At 39.1% G+C, this 19,512-nt stretch overlaps 1 protein-coding gene and 1 pseudogene across 7 annotated transcripts in view; one reads left to right on the top strand and one right to left on the bottom strand.

Moving 5' to 3' along the window:
* GIGYF2 (GRB10 interacting GYF protein 2) overlaps nt 1-19,512 on the bottom strand; it is a 136,176-nt gene that overhangs the window by 15,582 nt on the left and 101,082 nt on the right. For all 7 annotated transcript variants that reach the window (XR_011994119.1, XM_072719143.1, XM_072719144.1 and 4 more), the window contains 5 exons: nt 18,727-18,827; nt 16,359-16,459; nt 14,324-14,485; nt 12,479-12,637; nt 9,018-9,254 (listed from right to left, as the gene is read on the bottom strand). Coding sequence is in view for 6 of the 7 variants with exons in the window: in XM_072719143.1 (XP_072575244.1) it covers nt 9,018-9,254; nt 12,479-12,637; nt 14,324-14,485; nt 16,359-16,459; nt 18,727-18,827 (760 nt within the window). In the remaining variant the exon portion in view is untranslated. The remainder of the gene's footprint in view (nt 1-9,017; nt 9,255-12,478; nt 12,638-14,323; nt 14,486-16,358; nt 16,460-18,726; nt 18,828-19,512) is intronic.
* LOC112925495 (probable ribosome biogenesis protein RLP24 pseudogene) lies at nt 4,458-4,942 on the top strand (annotated as a pseudogene).

Consider the following 19,512-nt stretch of genomic DNA (forward strand, 5'->3'; position numbering starts at 1 on the left):
ATCAGCTACCAGTCAGTGGGCCGGCTTCCCTCAAAAAGCACAACACCAGCATTTCCCATCCTGGCTACAGCTATCTGCTGCAAAGGCTAAGCTACAGGCAAGTACAGCTGAGAGGTAAGGGCTCTCTTTTTATGCCTAGCCTCCAACTAGTAGGGTGGAAACAATCCTGAACATAGTACTACTGGTACTACCAGGGCCCTGAGTGCCACTGCCCTAGGTCAAAAGGCCACCATGCCACTAGGAGAAGCAAGCCAAGAAAACCTGAGGCTCTTGATCCTCCCCCAAGGACTCAATTCCTCAGCATGAGTGCCACTCAGTACACCACTGTAGCCAGCGCCAGAGCTGGGACTCAGAGATTTTTGCCTTGGGGTGGATATAAGGGGAAAAAGATCAGAATATGGTTCCTAAAGGAACTGACTTTATTTGTAACAGAGTGTGGAGAATGAGAAGTCCAAGCCAAAGGACACTTTTAAAAACAGTGGAGGCTGAGTGAAAGGCAATTAGGCAGAGACTGATAGATTCACCGGAGATACAGATTAAACTGTGGGCCCCTATTTGGTCTCAGAGAACCAAGGAAAGAGCTAAAAGAAATTGGGGGGGGGGGGGGTGGGGGTGTCAGAAACAATCGCAAAAACAGACCTCAGGAAGTCTCTCTTCAAAGAAGTCTGAATTTGACTGGGTCAGTCTATGAAGCAATCTATGCTCCAGGGCACTTCTGACAACAGTAGAGCAATTCAGGTAGCAATTAGTATAGGTCAGATGTAGAAAAAGATAATCAAAGACAGTCCTGCCAAAAACAGTGATCCAAGAGTGACTGTGGGCAAACCAAATGCTGCATCTCCCAGAAGAGCAGCAGCAGAGGCTTCCCCCTATTAGAGAGGTAGAGAGAGACTAGACTTCACTAAATTAATCAAATCAGTCACAAAACAAATAATGATGGAGTGTGTGGGTAACCTGGGTGGCTCAGGGGTTTAGCACCACCTTCAGCCCAGGGCACGATCCTGGAGATCCTGGATCAAGTCCCATGTCAGGCTCCCTGCATGGAGCCTGCTTTTCCCTCTGCCTGTGTGTCTCTGCCTCTCTCTCTCTCTCTTTCTCTCTCTCATTAATAAATAAATAAAATCTTTAAAAAGAATTAAAAAATGATAGGGTGTGTAGGACCTTTAATGACAATGATATCAAAAAAGTCCAGTTTCCTTGGGGATCCCTGGAATGGCTCCAACGGTTTAGTGCCTGCCTTCCGCCCAGGGCATGGTCCTAGGGACCTGGAGTCGAGTCCCGCGTCGGGCTCCCTGCATGGAGCCTGCTTCTCCCTCTGCCTTTCTCTTTCTCTCTCTCTCATGAATAAATAAATAAAATCTTAAAAAAAAAAAAAAAGTCCAGTTTCCAACAAAATATTATGAGACATGTAAAGTAACAAGAAAGAATGGACTATACACCAGGAAAAAAGCTGACAATCACCTATGAGGGTGACCAGATGTCAGAATGAACAAAAACATCAAAGTCTTACAAATATATTCAGAGAACTAAATAAAACCATGATTAAAGTAGTAAAGGAAGGCATGATGACAATGTCACATCAAATAAAGAATATCGAGAGAGAGAGAGATTGAGAATATTTTTACACCAGAAGGAAATTCTGAAGCTTGAAAGCCCGCTAAGTAAAATGAAAAAAAAAAAAAAAAAAAAAAAAAACTTGAGTTAGAAGTATACCTGAACTGGCCAAAGAAAGAAATTAGTAAAACTCGCAGATCAATAGAGATTACACAATCCAAAAAACAGGGAGAAAGAATGAAGAGAAACAAAGAGAGCCTTAGAGAAATGTGACATACCACTGAGTACACCAATATGTGCCTAATGCAAGTACCAGGAGAGGAAAGGAAAAGAAAAAATGTTTGAAGCAATCATGGCTGAAATTTATTTAAAAACATCAATTTACACATCCAGGAAGCTTAACTATAACAAGATAAAGAGATCCACAAATAGACATTATCATGGTGAAAACACTGAAAGCCAAAGAGAAAAATCTTGAAAGCAGCAAGAAGAAAAACAAATTGCCATTTACAAGAGAAATCTCACAAAATTAATAGCTGACTTATCATCAGAAACAATGGAATCCAGAAAGCAGTGGGATAAGATATCCCAAGTCCTCAGAACAAAATGATCAACAAGGAATTCTACATCCACTAAAGGTCTTTCAAAAATAAAGGTGAAATAAAGACATTCCCAGTAAATTCAGAGGGTTTCTTGCTAGCAGACGGAGGTAAGTGGGAAAGAAGTTGTATTGGGCTAAGTAAATCACTCCATATGGTAACTTGAATTCAGAAGTACAAATGAAGAAAACAAGAGATAAATAAAGTTATATAATAAACATACAGGGATTTAAATTATTAAAGAATTAAAATGCTACAATGGGAAATATTACTGCAAAAAAAGCAGCAGTAAAGGAAGACAAGAGAAAAAAAGACATAAGAGACAAAAAGTAAAATGGCAGGCATAAATCCAATTAGATAAATAATATCACTAAATGTGAATGGATTAAAGAATCAAGTCAAAAGGCAGAGATTATCAGACTGGATACAAAAATAAGATACAACTATACTGTCTTGAAGAGATATTTTATATTCAAAGGTATAAACAGGTTGAAAGTGAAAGCATAGATAAAGATGTATCAGGCAAACAACAAACACAAGAAAGCTGGAGGTTCTATATCATTATCAGACAAAATATACTTTAAAACAAAACAAAACAAAAGGGATGCCTGGGTGGCTCAGTGATTGAGCATCTGCCTTCAGCTCAGGGTGTGGGGTCCTGGGATCGATTCCCACATTGGGCTCCCCACATGGACCCTGCTTCTCCCCCTGCCTGTGAGTCTCTGCCTCTCAATCTATCTCTCATGAATAAATAAATAAAATCTTTTAAAAAATAAAATTAAAATTAAAACTAAACCAAAAAAATGGTGGGGCACCTATATGGCTCAGTTGTTAAGTGGCAGCTGACTCTTAATCTCAGCTCAGGTCTTGATTTCAGGGTTGTGAGTTCAAGTCCCATACTGGACTACACAGTGAGCATGGAGCCTACTTTTAAAAAAAGTTATTAGAGATAGAGACATTTAATTATAATAAAGGATCAATCCAGCAGGAAGATAAAAAAAATTACAAACACATATGGGCAATACAACAGAGCACCAAAAAAAAAAAAAAAAAAAAAAGCAAGAAATGGCAGAAATGAAATATAAACAATTCAGTAGCTTGACAATATTTAGACAATAATACTTAAAGACTTCATTAATACTCCACTTTCAAAAATAGACAAAGCAATTAGGTGGAGATCAACAAGGATCTAGGTGACTTGAACAACACTATAAACCAACTGGACCTAAAAGACATCTATATAAACATGCCAGCCAACAACAGAATATACATTCTTCTCAAAGAAACATGGAATATTCTCCAGGACAGACCTAAAGAAGGTAAAATTTGGGACATAAAAACTTCAATAATTCATTTAAAGGGAAAAATAGAAGCACCTAGCTGGTTCATTCGGTAGAGCATGTGACTCAAGCTCAAGCCCTACACTGGATGTGGAGCCTACTTAAAAAAAAAAAATAAAGGAAAAGAAAAAGAATATAAAGTATGTTCTGTGATCACAATGGAAAGAGAACAAAGAAATTTTGGAAAATCACAAATAAGTGGAAATTAAACAAAACACTTCTATATAACCAATGAATACAAGAACAAAGCAAAACGTATGGGTGGCAGCTAAAGCAATCCTCAGGGAAATTTATAACTGCAAATCTCAATATTGAGAAAGAAGAAAGATCTCAAAAGATGAACCTTCTACCTTAAGATACTAGAAAAAGGGATGCCTGAGTGGCTCACTGGTTGAGTGTCTGCCTTCAGCTCAGGGTGTGGTCCTGGAGTCCCAGGATCAAGTACCCACATCCGGCTCCCCTTGAGGAGTCTGCTTCTCCCTTTGCCTATGCCTCTGTGTGTCTCTCATGAATAAAGAAACAAAATACTTAAAAAAAAAAGATACTAGAAAAAGAGAGCAAAGTAAACTTAAAGCAAGCAGGAAGAAATAATAAAATTAGAAGCAACTGATGAAACATAAAATAGAAAAAGATCAATAAAACCAAAAGCTTGTTCTTTAAAAAGATCAACAAAATTGACTTAGCTTGACTGTCCAAGAAAAAGACAAGACTCAAATTACTACAATCAGGAGAGTAAGGGCAACATCACTACTGATCTTACAGAAAGGAATATAAAGGAATACCATGACCAACAGTCTGCTGATCAATTAGATAACCCAGATGAAGGAGACATATTCCTATGAAGAGACAAACTGCCAAAAACTTACTCAAGAAGAAATAGACAAGCTAAATAGACCTGTAAGAAGACATTCAGACTTCTGTTCAAGAATGGCGTTTGGTCAGTGGGAATCCACATAGTTTCAACATGTGTATTGAGAAGTGCTAGTTCTGTTCAGGACTCATTTACACCCAGCATGGCATGATGTCTGCAATGATTGCAAGGTATTCAGATTCTGTAAATTCAAGTGTCATAAAAACTTTAAAGAGAGGTGCAATCATCACAAGGTCAGGGGGACTAAAGCATTCCGTAAAAGAGCTGGTAAAAAGCTTACGGTGGATAATTCAGCTGAATTTGAAAAATGCAGAAAGAGCTGTCCAATATGAGAGCTATGAAATAAAACTATTGATGCAATAAAACTATTGATGGAGAGATGCAAAGATTAAACAAACAAAAAGCTAAATTTATAATAAACAACAGATTAAAGAAAAATAATTACATAAAGTTCAGGACATCAAAGTCAAGCAAAACATCATCTTATTCAAACTCCTCTTGGAGGCAAAGGAAAACAGTTTTAAGAAAAAATGGTACAGACATTACAGCAGGATGTAGACATGGAAGATATTTCTTAAAAATCTCATTCACCATTTCTATTGAGTGCATTTGAAAATCTCCTTAGGATACTAAGAACTTCCAAATTATTAATTTATATCTTAAATAAGATCACTCAAATGAAAGGTAATTAAAAATATATATCTCCTACATTGCTATCTGCAAAACATTAGATATTATGGATGTTAGATTGTATCTCCACTGTCAAGCCTTCACTGATAGTAACGTTTTGTTTTGTTTTTAAGATTTTATTTATTTATTTGAGAGAGTGAGAAAGTGCAAGTATACACATGGGTGGAGGAGGAGGGAAATAGACACCCTTTCAGCATAAAAATACTCAACAAAGAAGAAAAGGAAGGAAACTTCCTCAGCTTGATGAGGGGCATCTACAAAAAACCCATAGATAACATTAAATTTAATGGTGAGAGACTGGATGCTTCCTCTTCCAAGATCAGAAACAATACAAAGATATTTGATTTGCCATTTCTACATTATATTAGAGATTCTAGCCAGGACAACTAGGTAAGAAAATGAAATAAAAGACTGGAAAGGAAGAAGTAAAACCATCTCTATTCGCAGATGACAAAATTCTGTGTACAGAAATTCCTAATGAATCCATTACAAAACAATTAATAAAGCAGTTCAGCAAGATTGCAGGATACAAGCTCAATATACAAATATCAATTGCGTATCTATACACTTACAATGAACAATCTGAAAATGAAATTTTGAAAATTCCATTTACAAGAACAAAATAATAAGTTTAACAGAAGTACTACAAGTTATATTCTAAAAACTATAAGACTGAAAGAAATTCAAGAAGATCTAAATAAAAATCACCCCACGTTTATGATCAGAAGACAGTATTGTTAAGGTGGCAAAACTCCTCAAGTTGATCTACAGAGTCAAGGCAATCTCTGTCAAAATCCCATCTGGATTCTTTGTGGAAACTGATAAGCTAATTCTACCATCCTTTTGGAACGAAATAGACTCAAAATAGCAAAACAATATGGAAAAAGAACAAAGTTGGAGGACTCACACTCCCTGATTTCAAAACTTAAAGCAATAAACTATCGAGATGGGTGTGTTACTAGCATAATGACAGATGTATATATAGATCATCTGAACAGAATTCAAAATCCAGAAATGAAGTCACAGGTCTATGGTCAACTGATTTTCAACTCAAATGTCAAGGCCATTCAGTAAAGAATAGTCTTCAACAAATAGTGTAGAACAACTGGATAGTCAGTCACATGCAAAAGAATGGAAATCAAACCCTTACCTCATACAATTAACAAAAATTAATTCAAAATGGATCACAGATCTTATTTTGGCAGCTAAAATTACAAAAATATTTTAAGAAAACATAAGAATAAATTTACATGACCTCAGATTTGGCAGTATTTTCTTAGTTATGACACCAAAAGCACAAACAACAAAAGAAAAAAAATTGAACTTCATCAAAATGAAAAACTTTATGCATCAAAGGACACTATCAAGGAAGTACAAAGACAACTCAAGTAAGAGGAGAAAATATTTTTAAATCATGTATCTGACACGGGACTTTTATCTAGAATATATAAAAAACTCTTATAAACTCAGTAAGACAACCTAGATTAAAAGGCCAAGGATTTGAAAAGACATTTCTCCAAAACACATAAATGGCTAATAAACACATGAAAAGATACTTGACATCATTAGTGACCAGGGAAACACAAACCAAAACAACAAGATATCACTTCACACCTATGAGGATGGCTATAATCAAAAGATCAGATAATAAGGATTAATGAGGATGTGGAGAAATTTGAATCCTCATATATTGCTGGTGGTAATGTAAAATGGTGCAGCCATTTTGGAAAATAGTCTGGTAGTTTCACAAACCATTAAATACATAGTTCTCATATGACCCAGCAATTCCATTCCTAGGTTTATATTACACATCTACATAAAAGCGTATACATGAATATTTATCTATAGCAGCAATATTCATAACAGACAAAAAATAGAAACAGTTCAAATGTCCATCAACTGATGGATAACAAAAGCTGGCATGTCCATCAGTAGAATATTATTCAGCCACAAAAAGGAATGAAGTACTGGTTCATGTTACAGTATGAGTGGACTTTGAAACCATTATGCTAATTCAAAGAGGTCAGTCACAAAATGGATACAATTCTTTTTTAACTGAAATGTTTAGAATAGACAAATCTATAAAGACAGAAAGTAGATTAAAGGGTTACTTTGGGCTGGAGAGAATAGGGCATAGGGTGTGATAGCCAGTGGGTTCGTCAGGGCGGGGGGAGGGGGCTGAGAGTGGTAATGAAAATGTTAAAATCCACTGTGGTGATAGTTGCACATACCTGTGACCACACTGAAATTACAGAATTGTATACTTTAACTGGTTCAATTGTATGGCATGAGTTGCATTATCTCAATAAAGCCATCTTTAAAGAACTTTTTTTTTTTTGGTACCAATTTTAATGCCTTTTTTTTTTTCTCAAGAGAACCTTTAAGCAATTCCTCATAACCATCTCAAGTCCTTTATCTTCATTCAGAATGTTTAGTATTTATTGGAGGATAACAGGACAAAACCAGATACACACAAAAGACACAGCCAGAGAAGTTGAGAATCTGGAATTACCCGTGCCTTTGTCTTCCCCCTCATCCCATATTCTTATCAGTCACCACAGTCTATGATATGGCCTCTTAAGAAAAGTCTTCTGACAGCCTTTTGAGGGCTCTGGAGCCATAGACACATAGGTTCTAATACACGGCTCTGTGCTTAACCCCCAGCTGGACCCACAACAAACAACTCAGCTCCTGAACAAAAAATGTTCTCTCTTTGGCAGAACATAGGTATCCACACCTAAGCTTTTAATGGTGGATATAAAGAAGAACCTATGTAACATATGGAAAGCTGTGGCCCAGTGCTTGACATAAAGCAAGCACTCAATAATGAGAGTTATCTTCAACTCCACCTTTCCAATCCCACTATGGCCTTCCTCTTCTGTACCTGGACAACCCCACCAGCCCCTCACAGCCACTCTGCCAAACACCAGCTCTGTTCCTTCTAAATCCATCTTCCATTTAGTTCTCAAAGTGACTAATATCTGCTCCTGCAAATCTGACAGTGTAATTTCCTAGCTGAAAATACTTCAGTAGTCCACTGTTTCACATATCTTTAAGTCTTAATTCTTTAATATACATGGACCCTAACCACATTTCTCTTGTACTGTACTCACAAGCAACAGTAACTCACTTTTTAAATTTCCCCCAAACATACCGCAGTATTATTGTATTTCATTCCTGTGCTCATACCATGTCTCCTCTCTCAAAAACCCCTTCCACTCTCCAAGTGGCCTGTGTGGCTTTTTTCTTGTTTTTAATTTTCCCTCCCTAATGACTCAACTTAAAAGTTATCTTTCCAAAAAGCCTTTCCAAGCTTCCCATGTAGATAGTGCTTCTCACATTTTAGCAAGCATAAGAATCCCCTGGAGACTTTTCCAAATAGATTACTGAGCCTCACCCCTCAAAAGTTCAGATTTAGGAAGTCTGGGGTGGGACCAGAGAATCTGCATTCTTAACAAATTCCCATGTGCTTATACACTACTGCTTGATACCACCTCTTCTGCTACACTCAACACTCTATTCACATTTACTATTTATATGTCTTTCTCTATGAGCCCAGTGAAGATAGGGGACACTAACCAGCAGTTAGGATACTGCTAACCACAGATCACATGTAAAGTTATCTGGACCCTGCCATACAGCTGCTCACTTCCCAATTACTCCCATTCCATCATTAATGTCAAGACTTTAGGGTTACTGAAGGCTTACTATCTAGGAGCCACCCCAGCTCTGCCTTTGTCCCTCAGATCCAGACAATCACTAAGTCTTGCTGAATGCGTGGCTTGCTTAGTCAGTAGAGCATGTGACTCTTGATCTCTGGGTCATGAGTTCAAGCCCCACATTGGGGGGAAAAATAGTAGTAACATTCAATACTAAAGAAAGCACACTCCTTTCCTGCTACTGATATGCCAGTATCTTAAAAATATCAGCAAGTAGCACCTATGATTGGTGTCAAGGCTTTACCTTCATCTGAGCCAGCTGCTGCTGCTGCTGTTGCTGCTGCAACCTCCGGAGAGCCTCTTGTTGCTGCTGCCTCTGGCGCATTAACTCCTTCTGCCGCTGGAGCTCTAACTCTTTCCTCTTCCGCTCCTCTTCTTCGTGCCGGAGTCGGGCTGCCTCCTCTTCCATTCGCAGCCGGTTCTCCTCTAATCGACGCTGGGCTTCTTCTTCTTCCCTGGCCCATTTTGCAGCCTCCTCTTCCTTCCAAGAAGGAAAAATAAAAGAGAATAAAATTTAATTGTGTTTTAAAAAATCTGAATCATTTTTGAAGGTTTCTGTTAAAAAGCTATAGAAGTAACAGAGAAAGCAGAAACTTTATGATGACAAAAAGCAGTTTTCTTTTAAAATACATTTACAGTAGCTACAAAGGCTCAGAGTGTTTACAGGATAAATTTTTAATTTATTTGCGAATTTCTTCATAAAAGGAATGTCACTTCAAACATTTGTGATAAAGACCGACCTAAGAGGGATGCCTGGGTGGCTCAGCAGTTGACTGTCTGCCTTCGGCTCAGGGCATGATCCCAGAGTTCCAGGATCGAGAGCCACATCGGCTCCCTGCAAGAAGCCTGCTTCTCCCTCTGCCTATGTCTCTGCCTTCTCTGTGTCTCTCATGAATAAATAAAATCTTTAAAAAAAGAAAAAAAATAGGGCTGACCTAAGAGATCACCACCAACTGCAGTAAAGGCTTCTGAAAACTGTTCCTATGCAGAGGCAGAGCTAGCTTTTCAGGGTGCTGGGCTTGAAGAGGCACCAGGACTTTGCAAAGACAGATTACCAAGAAAGCCTCAACCAGCTCTGGAACCAGAGCAACCTTATAAGACCATTTAAATTTCACCACTGATTCACACCCCCTGTAGCCCACAGGTCCTTGAGCACATCTCTCCTTGACCTATTGTCTATCCCTCTATCTGTCCTGTACCTCGGCTCATTTTCCTTCTGCTTTCCTTCTTCAAAAACCATTGCAATGTGCCCTCTGGAATGCTCCTTGTCCTCCTTCACAGAATCTGCTTACTGTACCTACAATGATGTTTTATCCAGATAGTACATTTCTCTTTATTCTCCAGAACTCCAGGCAGATATCGACCACTCTATGAGGACTTCCCTAGCCTTGCCTTTAGGAGGTAGACTTCCCCTCTGCCATTTCATTATGTCCATTTATAATGGACTTTTCTGTTGCCCTTTTCTGTTTGCTCCTTTTCTGTTTACTCCTAGCCCACCCATGGCAACAACTATTTCCTATCCAAAAATGATTCCTTTCAGGTTTCTTCCTTGCAGACAGAAGATCAGTCACCTCAGACATCTAAAATGCCAGATTTCACTTTTTAAGCTTCCACTGTAACTAGGGCCATCCATGTGATATGATTTAGGTCAAAGGGATGTCTGCTGGAAGGCTTCTAGAAAAGGTATTCTTCTTCTTCCTCGACCCTGCCACCATCCCCAAGAAGGTATTCTTTTGAAACAAAAGAAGCATTAGAGAGGGACCATTCGCTTGCAGGCTGTACAAGGGTATGGTATCCAAAACTCTTAATCATGAGGTGAAAAATCTAAAGTCAAAAGTCAAGCCACCAAGAAACACTAGAGTACAAGTTTGCAAAAGACCTGGATCCTTAATGATAACACTGAGTTACTGAAGTCGTGTATAACTACCTTATCTATTGACAGGCGATCTGTTGTTTAAACTATTTTTAGGTGAATATTTTGGTTTTGCAGCTGAAAGTATCCTAACTGTGGCATTTCTTTCCTGTATAATCATCACCAACATAACCTATGAGCTTAAGGACAGAAACAATTTCTTTTTTTTTTTTTTAATTTATTTATTTATGATAGTCACAGAGAGAGAGAGAGGCAGAGACACAGGCAGAGGGAGAAGCAGGCTCCATGCACCGGGAGCCCGATGTGGGATTCGATCCCGGGTCTCCAGGATCGCGCCCTGGGCCAAAGGCAGGCGCCAAACCGCTGCGCCACCCAGGGATCCCGAAACAATTTCTTTAAAACTTTCATACCTCACTGGGAAACAAGCACAGTAACTGGCATGAACTACTTTAACTGTCACATGAATAAGCCAAATGAGGAATCGATTGACATACAATCTATCCTTGAAGCTATCTACCTCTAATAGAATTTCGGTTGCTCAAAGAGCTTCAGTTAGGACTTAGGCAAAAGCAGGTAACATTCAGCTTGTGTCGACCTACATGTGTATGTGTGGACTGTCCATAGTGACTTCCTTCCAAAGAGCACAGTGCATGGGGAGAAGAGTGATGTTTACAGTACAGAAACCTATCAGGCACTGCTGCAGGCAGGTCACTAAAGTCTACCCCAGCAGTAATTAGTCACATTGATAATATGTACCCTTGATAGACTGTGATAAAAATGGCGCTTTGCCTCTGTGTGATCTACTTTCTAAGCACCCCTAAATCCAACTGAATTGTGAGAAAAACATCAGATGAATTCGTTAGAACTGTCAAAGACCTCAAAAACAAGGAAAGCCTGAGAAACTGTCAAGTAAAGAAGCAGCTGAGGAGACAACTAAATGTAGTACTTTGGATTTGGGATCTGGGAAAAGAAAAAGGACATGAGGAAAAAACTGAAGAAATGTGGAAAAAAAAAACCAAAACTATGGACTTTAGTTAATAACAACACAACAATAATGGTTTAATGTGACAAATGTACCATACTAATGTAAGATAAAAAATAACAGAGGACACTATATTATCATCCAGATTTTTCTGAAAATCTAATACTGTTCTAATATAATAAAGTCTACTAATAAAAAAAAATCTAAGTTCTTAAACATTAAAAAGAAATGCTTTAGTGGTTCTGGCTGCCTGGCAGAATGGCCTGGCTGGACTAGAACTGGAATAGTGCCTACTGTTGCACAGTCTGTGAAAATATGAAGCAGCACTTAATAGAGCACTTTAGAAAAAACAAGAGTACCCTGAGGCAAAAGTGGGTAAAGTGCAGAACTCTCATTTGGTTTTTTTAAAGGGTAGGGACTTCTTTAGATTTCTCTCTGGTATGGGGGTGGCGGTGGGGTTGGTTCTTTGATATTTTATCCAGCTTTCATAATTACCTGTGGGACAGTCATTACAAAAGTAGTTGAGGGTCAGTTAGGTCTCTTATAATAACTCTTAGTAAAATAGGCTATCCTCTTCTTCAAACATTTTCTAATTACAAATGCCTAGCTTCAGAAAAGCAATGACGGAGATCCCTGGGTGGCGCAGCGGTATGGCACCTGCCTTTGGCCCAGGGCGCGATCCTGGAGACCCGGGATCGAATCCCACGTCAGGCTCCTGGTGCATGGAGCCTGCTTCTCCCTCTGCCTGTGTCTCTGCCTCTCTCTCTCTCTCTGTATGACTATCATAAATAAATAATTTAAAAAAATTAAAAAAAAAAAAAAGCAATGAGAAGAGCAAGCCATCTGTCACCTGCTTGCGTAACAACTCCTCCTGCTTCCGCCTTTCTTCCTCTTCTCTCCTCCTCTCCTCCAGTCTCCTAAGAGCTTCTTCTTGCTGTTGTCTTTCTTCCTCTTCTCGCTGTCGCCTTAATGCAATTTCTTGCTCCCTTTGGCGTCGCAGAGCTTCTTCCTAAATTTAAAAAGAAAAATGGCAGGTGTGTGTGTGTGTGTGTGTGTGTGTGTGTGTGTGCGCGTGTGTATGAGAGAGAGAGAGAAACAAACTCTGGATCTTGATTAATATATTCCATTATAATTTGAAAAGAAGGATCCCTGGGTGGCGCAGCGGTTCGGTGCCTGCCTTTGGCCCAGGGCGCGATCCTGGAGACCCGGGATCGAATCCCACATCGGGCTCCCGGTGCATGGAGCCTGCTTCTCCCTCTGCCTGTGTCTCTGCCTCTCTCTCTCTCTCTCTCTGTGACTATCATAAATAAATAATAAAAAAATAATAATAATTTGAAAAGAGACTATGTGTTGCTAAGGCTCTGTTAACAGTAAATATAAAAAGAATACAACCAGGATCTAGAGTAAAAAGTAAACATGTGAGTTAGGAAGTACACATATCAACAATTAAAATAGTTTGTATTTAAAGTATTAGTAGTGAGGCACCTGGCTCAGTCCATTAGGCATCCAACCCTTGATTACAGCTCAGGTCATAATCTTAGGGTTGTGGGATCAAGCCCCATGTCAGGCTCTGCACTTTGCAGGGAGTTTACTTGAGACTCTCTCTCCCTCTCCCACTGCTCCTCCCCACCTCCTCATTAATAAATAAATAAATGTATGTATGTATGTATGTCTCCCTCTTCCCCTCCCCCCACCATCCCTATATTAGTGCACACACAGGGTCTTCTACCTAAAAAATAAATGAACAAGGGCACCTGGGTGGCTCAGTGGTTGAACACGATCAGGTTGTGATCCCGGTGTCCTGGGATTGAGTCCTGCATCAGGCTCCTTGAAGGGAGCCTGCTTCTCCCTCTGCCTGTGTCTCTACCTCTCTGCCTCGTCCCCTCTGTCTCTCATGAATAAATAAAATCTTAAAATAATAATAATAATAATAATAATAAATAAATAAATAAATAAGATAAACTAGTAGTAGTTAAATAGCACTACACTAAGAGTCAGTCCTAGTTTCTCCATTAGCTACTGAATAAAAGCTGTGTAGTTTAGAACGTGTTCTGAAGAACAAAGTCCCCCATACAAGTACAAAGAAAAGGGTCTCACCATCAAAATAATTTACGAAATACTGAGCAACACAGAATTCAACTGAATTCTTTACTGTAATACTTCTTAGAGCCCTTACATGCTAGTGTAGAGTGTAACTCTAAGAAATATTAGTTCAAATCTAATCTCAGCATGGACCCTTCTGTTCTTCACAGAGTACCTCTTGGGGCCGATAATGGGTATGAAATGTGAGAGAAAGCTGGACTTTGGGGCTATTACAGAGCAGACTATTTCAACTGGGATCTGTAAAAATCCCAACAGAAAAAGGGATCCAGCACAGGAACAGAGAATCCCCAAAAAAGAAATATAAACAGCCAAAATGCATGAAAACTGTTCATCACTGGTTATAAATACTTAAACAAAGACTTAGTTACAATCTAACTAAAAATATTCAAAAGAAATCAACTTCAGTGATGTACCAGGACTGAAGCTATCCCCCAAGGGGCTACAAGTGGGTCACAGACATTTCTTCTAAAGGAAGTGAATCTCCTAAGGTTTTAATCCCAATCCTGCCATTAACTCCCTCTGAGAGACCAGCTCCCGAGAACTGAGAATGTGGTTCAGGGCTAATTCTGGGGCAGTGTTCTCCAAGGTATACCTGTTTCCTTCGGGCGAGCTCTTCTTCCTCCCGCCTCTTCCTTTCCTCCTCCTGCTGTCTCCGAAGAATTTCCTCCTGTTGTCTCCGGAGCTCTTCTTGCCTCTTTCGTTCCTCCTCCTCCCGTTTTGCCCTCATTTCTGCCTCTCTTCTCTCCTGTTCTAGCTGTGATTACAAGAAAACACTCTAAGAAACCTGAAGCCAAGCACAGAAACACTCCAACATCACTGACCAGCACCATTAGGAGAAGCCAGAAGATGCAGACACTACACCATTCACTGTTGCTTGTACTGCAAATGAGTGATGAAGCTAGCTCTGTGAGAACTCAGCTCTGTTGTGTTGCAGTAAGTACAACAGTGTCATGCTCTTCTAAACTGAATGGATTCTCCTCCTCACTCCACACTACCACATGTCATCGCCTAGACATAGGAGAAAGTGGCCAACAGGAGAGTAATGTCAGAACTCTCTTGGGGTGGCACTTCTGTGCTCATCCCTACAAAGAATTTTCTGATTCAAGATCTAATAGTGTGTCTACAAGGTTTCATTAGCAACACTGTAAAGCTGCTAATGTGAAAAAAACACAGTTCTTTAAAATTTGAAGATCAATCTCCTAACTAGTTCTATAATTTATAGTTCTTAGTTACTAGTCCAATCCAGCACCTAGTTTCCAATCTCACTGCCACATGCCAGTTCAGGCTTTCACTTTCTCATCCACATTTCTAAGAGTCCCTTACTTGGTTTCCCAGCATCCATTTTGCCCACATTCCCCAGCACATCTTAAGTTCCATCAAAATAAATCACTCCAGGGCTTACATTTAATACCATCCTTCACCCTGAAAATAAACCTTAACCCTCTAACAGGACATGTGTAAGGACTCTTATGACTGGCTTGTCTTATCTAAGCCTCCTTGTTCTTCACTAATCAATACCTCAGACACACAATGTCCCCAGCAGGCCAGACCAAATTATTTAGCTGCTTCTTGAGCCAGTATGTTCTCATGCATTTCTGAGCCTTTACAGGAACTGGCTCCTTTAACTGGATTAAATCCTACTGTTCTTCAAGTGAAAGTCAGTGCAGGTAATACTGTCCATCAACGTAAAACAATTCCTTATGCCCACCTCTCCAACAAGGTGAGAATAGCTAGCCCATATGCTTTCCTGACCACCCTTGTAACTGTGTTACTTACCTGTGTGTCATTGTCTTCTACCCACTTCAAAACACACACACACACACACACACACCCCAGACACAAAAGACTGCAGGCTCCTATCCCTCATCATCTACATGTTCCCAGCACAAAGCACTACAGTACTAGAACACTCTCCAGAATTAGCTGAATTATGGTCTCTTACTCATTTACGGAGACAGACCCTGACCCATAAACCCCTTCTACGTTCTGGACCCTCTAAGGAGACTGCCACTACCTCAGAGGATAAGAACACATTAAGTATTAAACAGGAACAAGATTCTCCCAGAGGCATGAGGACCGAGAATCATTATAACAGCAATAACTGTTGGTAAGACATCCTTAGCTGACAAATAATAAAAACCAGAATTCAAGACTTCCTGCTACTCCAGAAGACGTGAATGGAACACAGGATTTAATGTTAATGTTGAGCTTTTCAACCACATGTCTGGGTACAGTAAGAAATGTAAACTAACACCACTATAAAGATTCAATGTGAAAACTTAAGCCACAGATCAATGGTCTGATAAGCAATGCAGTGCATATTTTCCTAGGTCTTAGGAAAGTGTTTAACAAGTGTTTATACCATAAATAATGTAATTAAAGTATACATATGATCATAATCATTAATGTGTCAACCAACAACCAATTAATTTAGTTTGCTAATTTTCATTGTTTGAGGTCTTTTTTGGGAGAAGAGGGAATGGTAAGGATAGAATATGAATGTGCTTATTCCACTAAGTAACAGTAAACTAACAGGAAAAAGTAGAGCTAGCAAGAGAGACATCAGTAAACAAATGCCATCCTACAGGTGGAAAGCAAGCACTGCTATGGGAGAATGAGTTTCAGACCTTTGCAGCTTTGGCCTTCTCCATCTGCTGAAGCTGTTCAAGGGCTGGTCCTGGAGTTGTGGTGTCAAGGGGAAGATCCCATACACTACCACTTTCCCAAACTGTAAAACAATAAGGAAAAAAGTGAGGGATATCAGAGCTTTTATATATATAATATATATATATATATATATATATTTTATATATATATAAAAGTATATATATGGATATATATACACATATCCATATATATATCCACAAGCATAAGCTGTTTCCCTGTCCCTGAATGAGCTCCATCATACTGCTTTTAGGCAGACTAAACTGCCACTGAACTCTGGTTTAAATCAATATCCTTCACCCATCTAGAAGGAAATAAATTACCAGACATTTGCTAGGAAACTAATTTCATCTTCAAAAACCCTGTAAGAGGGGCACCTGAGTGGCTCACTTGGTTGAACATCTGATTCTTGATTTTGGTTCAGGTCATGATCTCAGGGTCATGAGATCGAGCCTGGTATTGGGCTCCACACTGGGCGTGGAGTCTGCTTAGGATTCCTTCCCTTCCTCTCCCCACCCCCCACCCCACCCTCTCCCTTTCCTGGTGCCCCTCTCCCACTCCCTCCCCTCCCTCTCTCTTAAAACAAACCAACTCTGTATCTATTCATATCCCTCATCTTTACAGATGAATAAGCTAAGGATCAGGAGTAGTTCCATAACATTCCCAAGGACACACACCAAGCATGTGGCCATGCCAAGATTTAAATCCCAGTGTGTTAAATGATCCCAAAGCCCACAGCATTCCCAGCAGCCATACAAACTCTTATTGCACACTCAGTAGAGTGGGGTCAAGAGAGGTATATAACTGTGAAACTAGAGAGCGAGCATTAGGTAGTTGCACGATATTATGAACGTATTAAATGCCACTGAATTGCTCATCTAAAAATGGTTAATGTTCTGCTAAGTGAAATTTCACTTCAAAGAGAGAGAAAGAGGTATAGCTGGAGCTAGGGAAGCCTCTGGAAAGGCTGGGAAGATCTCACAAATGACAATGGGTCCTGCTGACAGCACAAGGTCAGATGAAGTAGTAAACAGATAAAGATTTCTGAGTCTATTTTCCTATTGCCAGCAAAAGGTTTGCTGATATCACTTTCCAGCATTCTCTATTCCCTATATCCCTACTTCTGTACTATAAATTATTGGTTGTAGAAAACCAACGGACTATTTGTAAAAGGCCTTGATCATTCCACACCCAAAGAAAGAAACTGCTTAATAAGGTATTTACAAACAGTTCCCCCAAAACTGGAGAATATTTTAGCATCATAACTATAAATGGCTACTAAGAAAAAAATAAGGTACACAGAGTAGGGAAAGTTGATGAAGGATGATAATCAGTCCTTCTCCTGATATAATCCCCAGGACCGGTATTAGCAAGAGAACTACAGCCTGAAAAGCTCAAGGGCTTTAAGAAAAATCCATCAATGGGGCAGCCCTGGTGGCTCAGAGGTTTAGCGCCACCTTTGGCCCAGGGTGTATTCCTGGAGTCCCGGGATTGAGTCCCACATCAGGCTCCCTGCATGGGACCTGCTTCTCCCTCTGCCTGTGTCTCTGCCTCTCTCTCTCTCTGTGTCTCTCATGAATAAATAAATAAAATCTTAAAAAAAAAAAAGAAAAATCCATCAATGCCTATGGTTCCTGAGAATTGTCAACACCAACTATAACCTCTTGTAAGGACTGTCCATGGTTCAAACTACCCACATCTGCAGTTATCAAATCTTAAAAACCATAAGTGTTCCACCAATATCAAGACTTAAAAAAAAAAATTCCAGCTCCAAAATTTCTAATTTGATGCAAAAAGATCAGAGAATAAGGTAGGGTGCTCACTTTAAAGCAGCCTTTTCTCATCTCAAAACTTCTGGGTGCCTGCAGTGTTAAGCTATATATATTAATCCTTCACTCAAAAGAAAAAATGTTTTTACTTAAGCTTTTTTTTTTTTTTTTCCCACTCTGGCAAAAGAAATAAAAAGAACATTTCAAAAAACTTTTCTTCTTTTTAAAGATTTTATTTATTCATGAGAGACACACACACACAGAAAGGCAGAGACACAGGCAGAGGGATCCCTTAAAAGACTTTTCCACACTGGTAGAGCAACATAAAGAGAGAGGCTGATTCAAATTCATGAAATTTATCTACTAAACACTTCTGGCAAATCCTTAACAGTGTATTTTCAATAATATTTTTCAATCCTTTGCTGGCGTCTATTAAAAAATGAGACTTTTTGTTAATATTCAATATAAAATGGTTCAAAAGTGACATATTTTTTAAAAGCTGAATTATAAAATAAAAGTCTAAATCCTTGGAGCTACCCTAAAGGCCAATCTAAATTTTTACCTGTAGGCTGTGAGGCTGTTGGTTGAAGCTCCCAGATAGAACCAGTATCTGGCACCGACACAGACCTAGTTACTGAAGGAATGATGTTCTGATCAGATATTCTGCAAAAGGGAAATAAAAAAATTAACTTGTTCTTGTCATTTGCAAAAATAAAGAGGAATTTCCACATTATTGGCAGGTTTTCCCAGCTATTTAGCCAGAAAACTCCTTCATTGTTTTAACTAAAATGTAACACCACCAAAGTGTTTAGGAGAGGAACAAAGATAGAGGCCCAGTTATTACCCTTCTGGAATCAAGGTATTAACAAATGTTGATTTCTAAAGGAATATACCTATATTCTTTAAAAAAACAAAACAAAACAAAAAAACAACAACAACAAAAAAACAGAATATGTCAGTAAGAATAAGAGAGCCAGCTTGTTATAATGAAAAACCCATAGACCATAAGTCAAAAGGTCTTCGTTTTATTCCTTTGAAGTCTTCTGTGTAGTATGTCAACTGAGTCCTTTCATCTCTTGGTGTATCAGTTATCCATCCGTCAACTGGCACCTTACCGCTTAACCTGCCTACCTCACTAGATGGGTTAGGACTCAAGAGAGAAATGTAGAAGGTTTTGGTCAAATTGGACAGTAAGATTTTTAAGAAGGTCATCGATACCTCTGAAGGAAATACAAGTATTGCCCTGAATGATAATCTGAAACTACAGAAATTTAAGACTTCTAGCATAATTTCCTTTTCCTCAGACTTAACTGAATGGCTTTTGGGTTCTGGAAGAGTTTAACTCTAT

The sequence above is a fragment of the Vulpes vulpes genome, chromosome 9 (assembly GCF_048418805.1).
Source record: "Vulpes vulpes isolate BD-2025 chromosome 9, VulVul3, whole genome shotgun sequence".
In the NCBI taxonomy this organism is placed as follows: Eukaryota; Metazoa; Chordata; class Mammalia; order Carnivora; family Canidae; genus Vulpes; species Vulpes vulpes.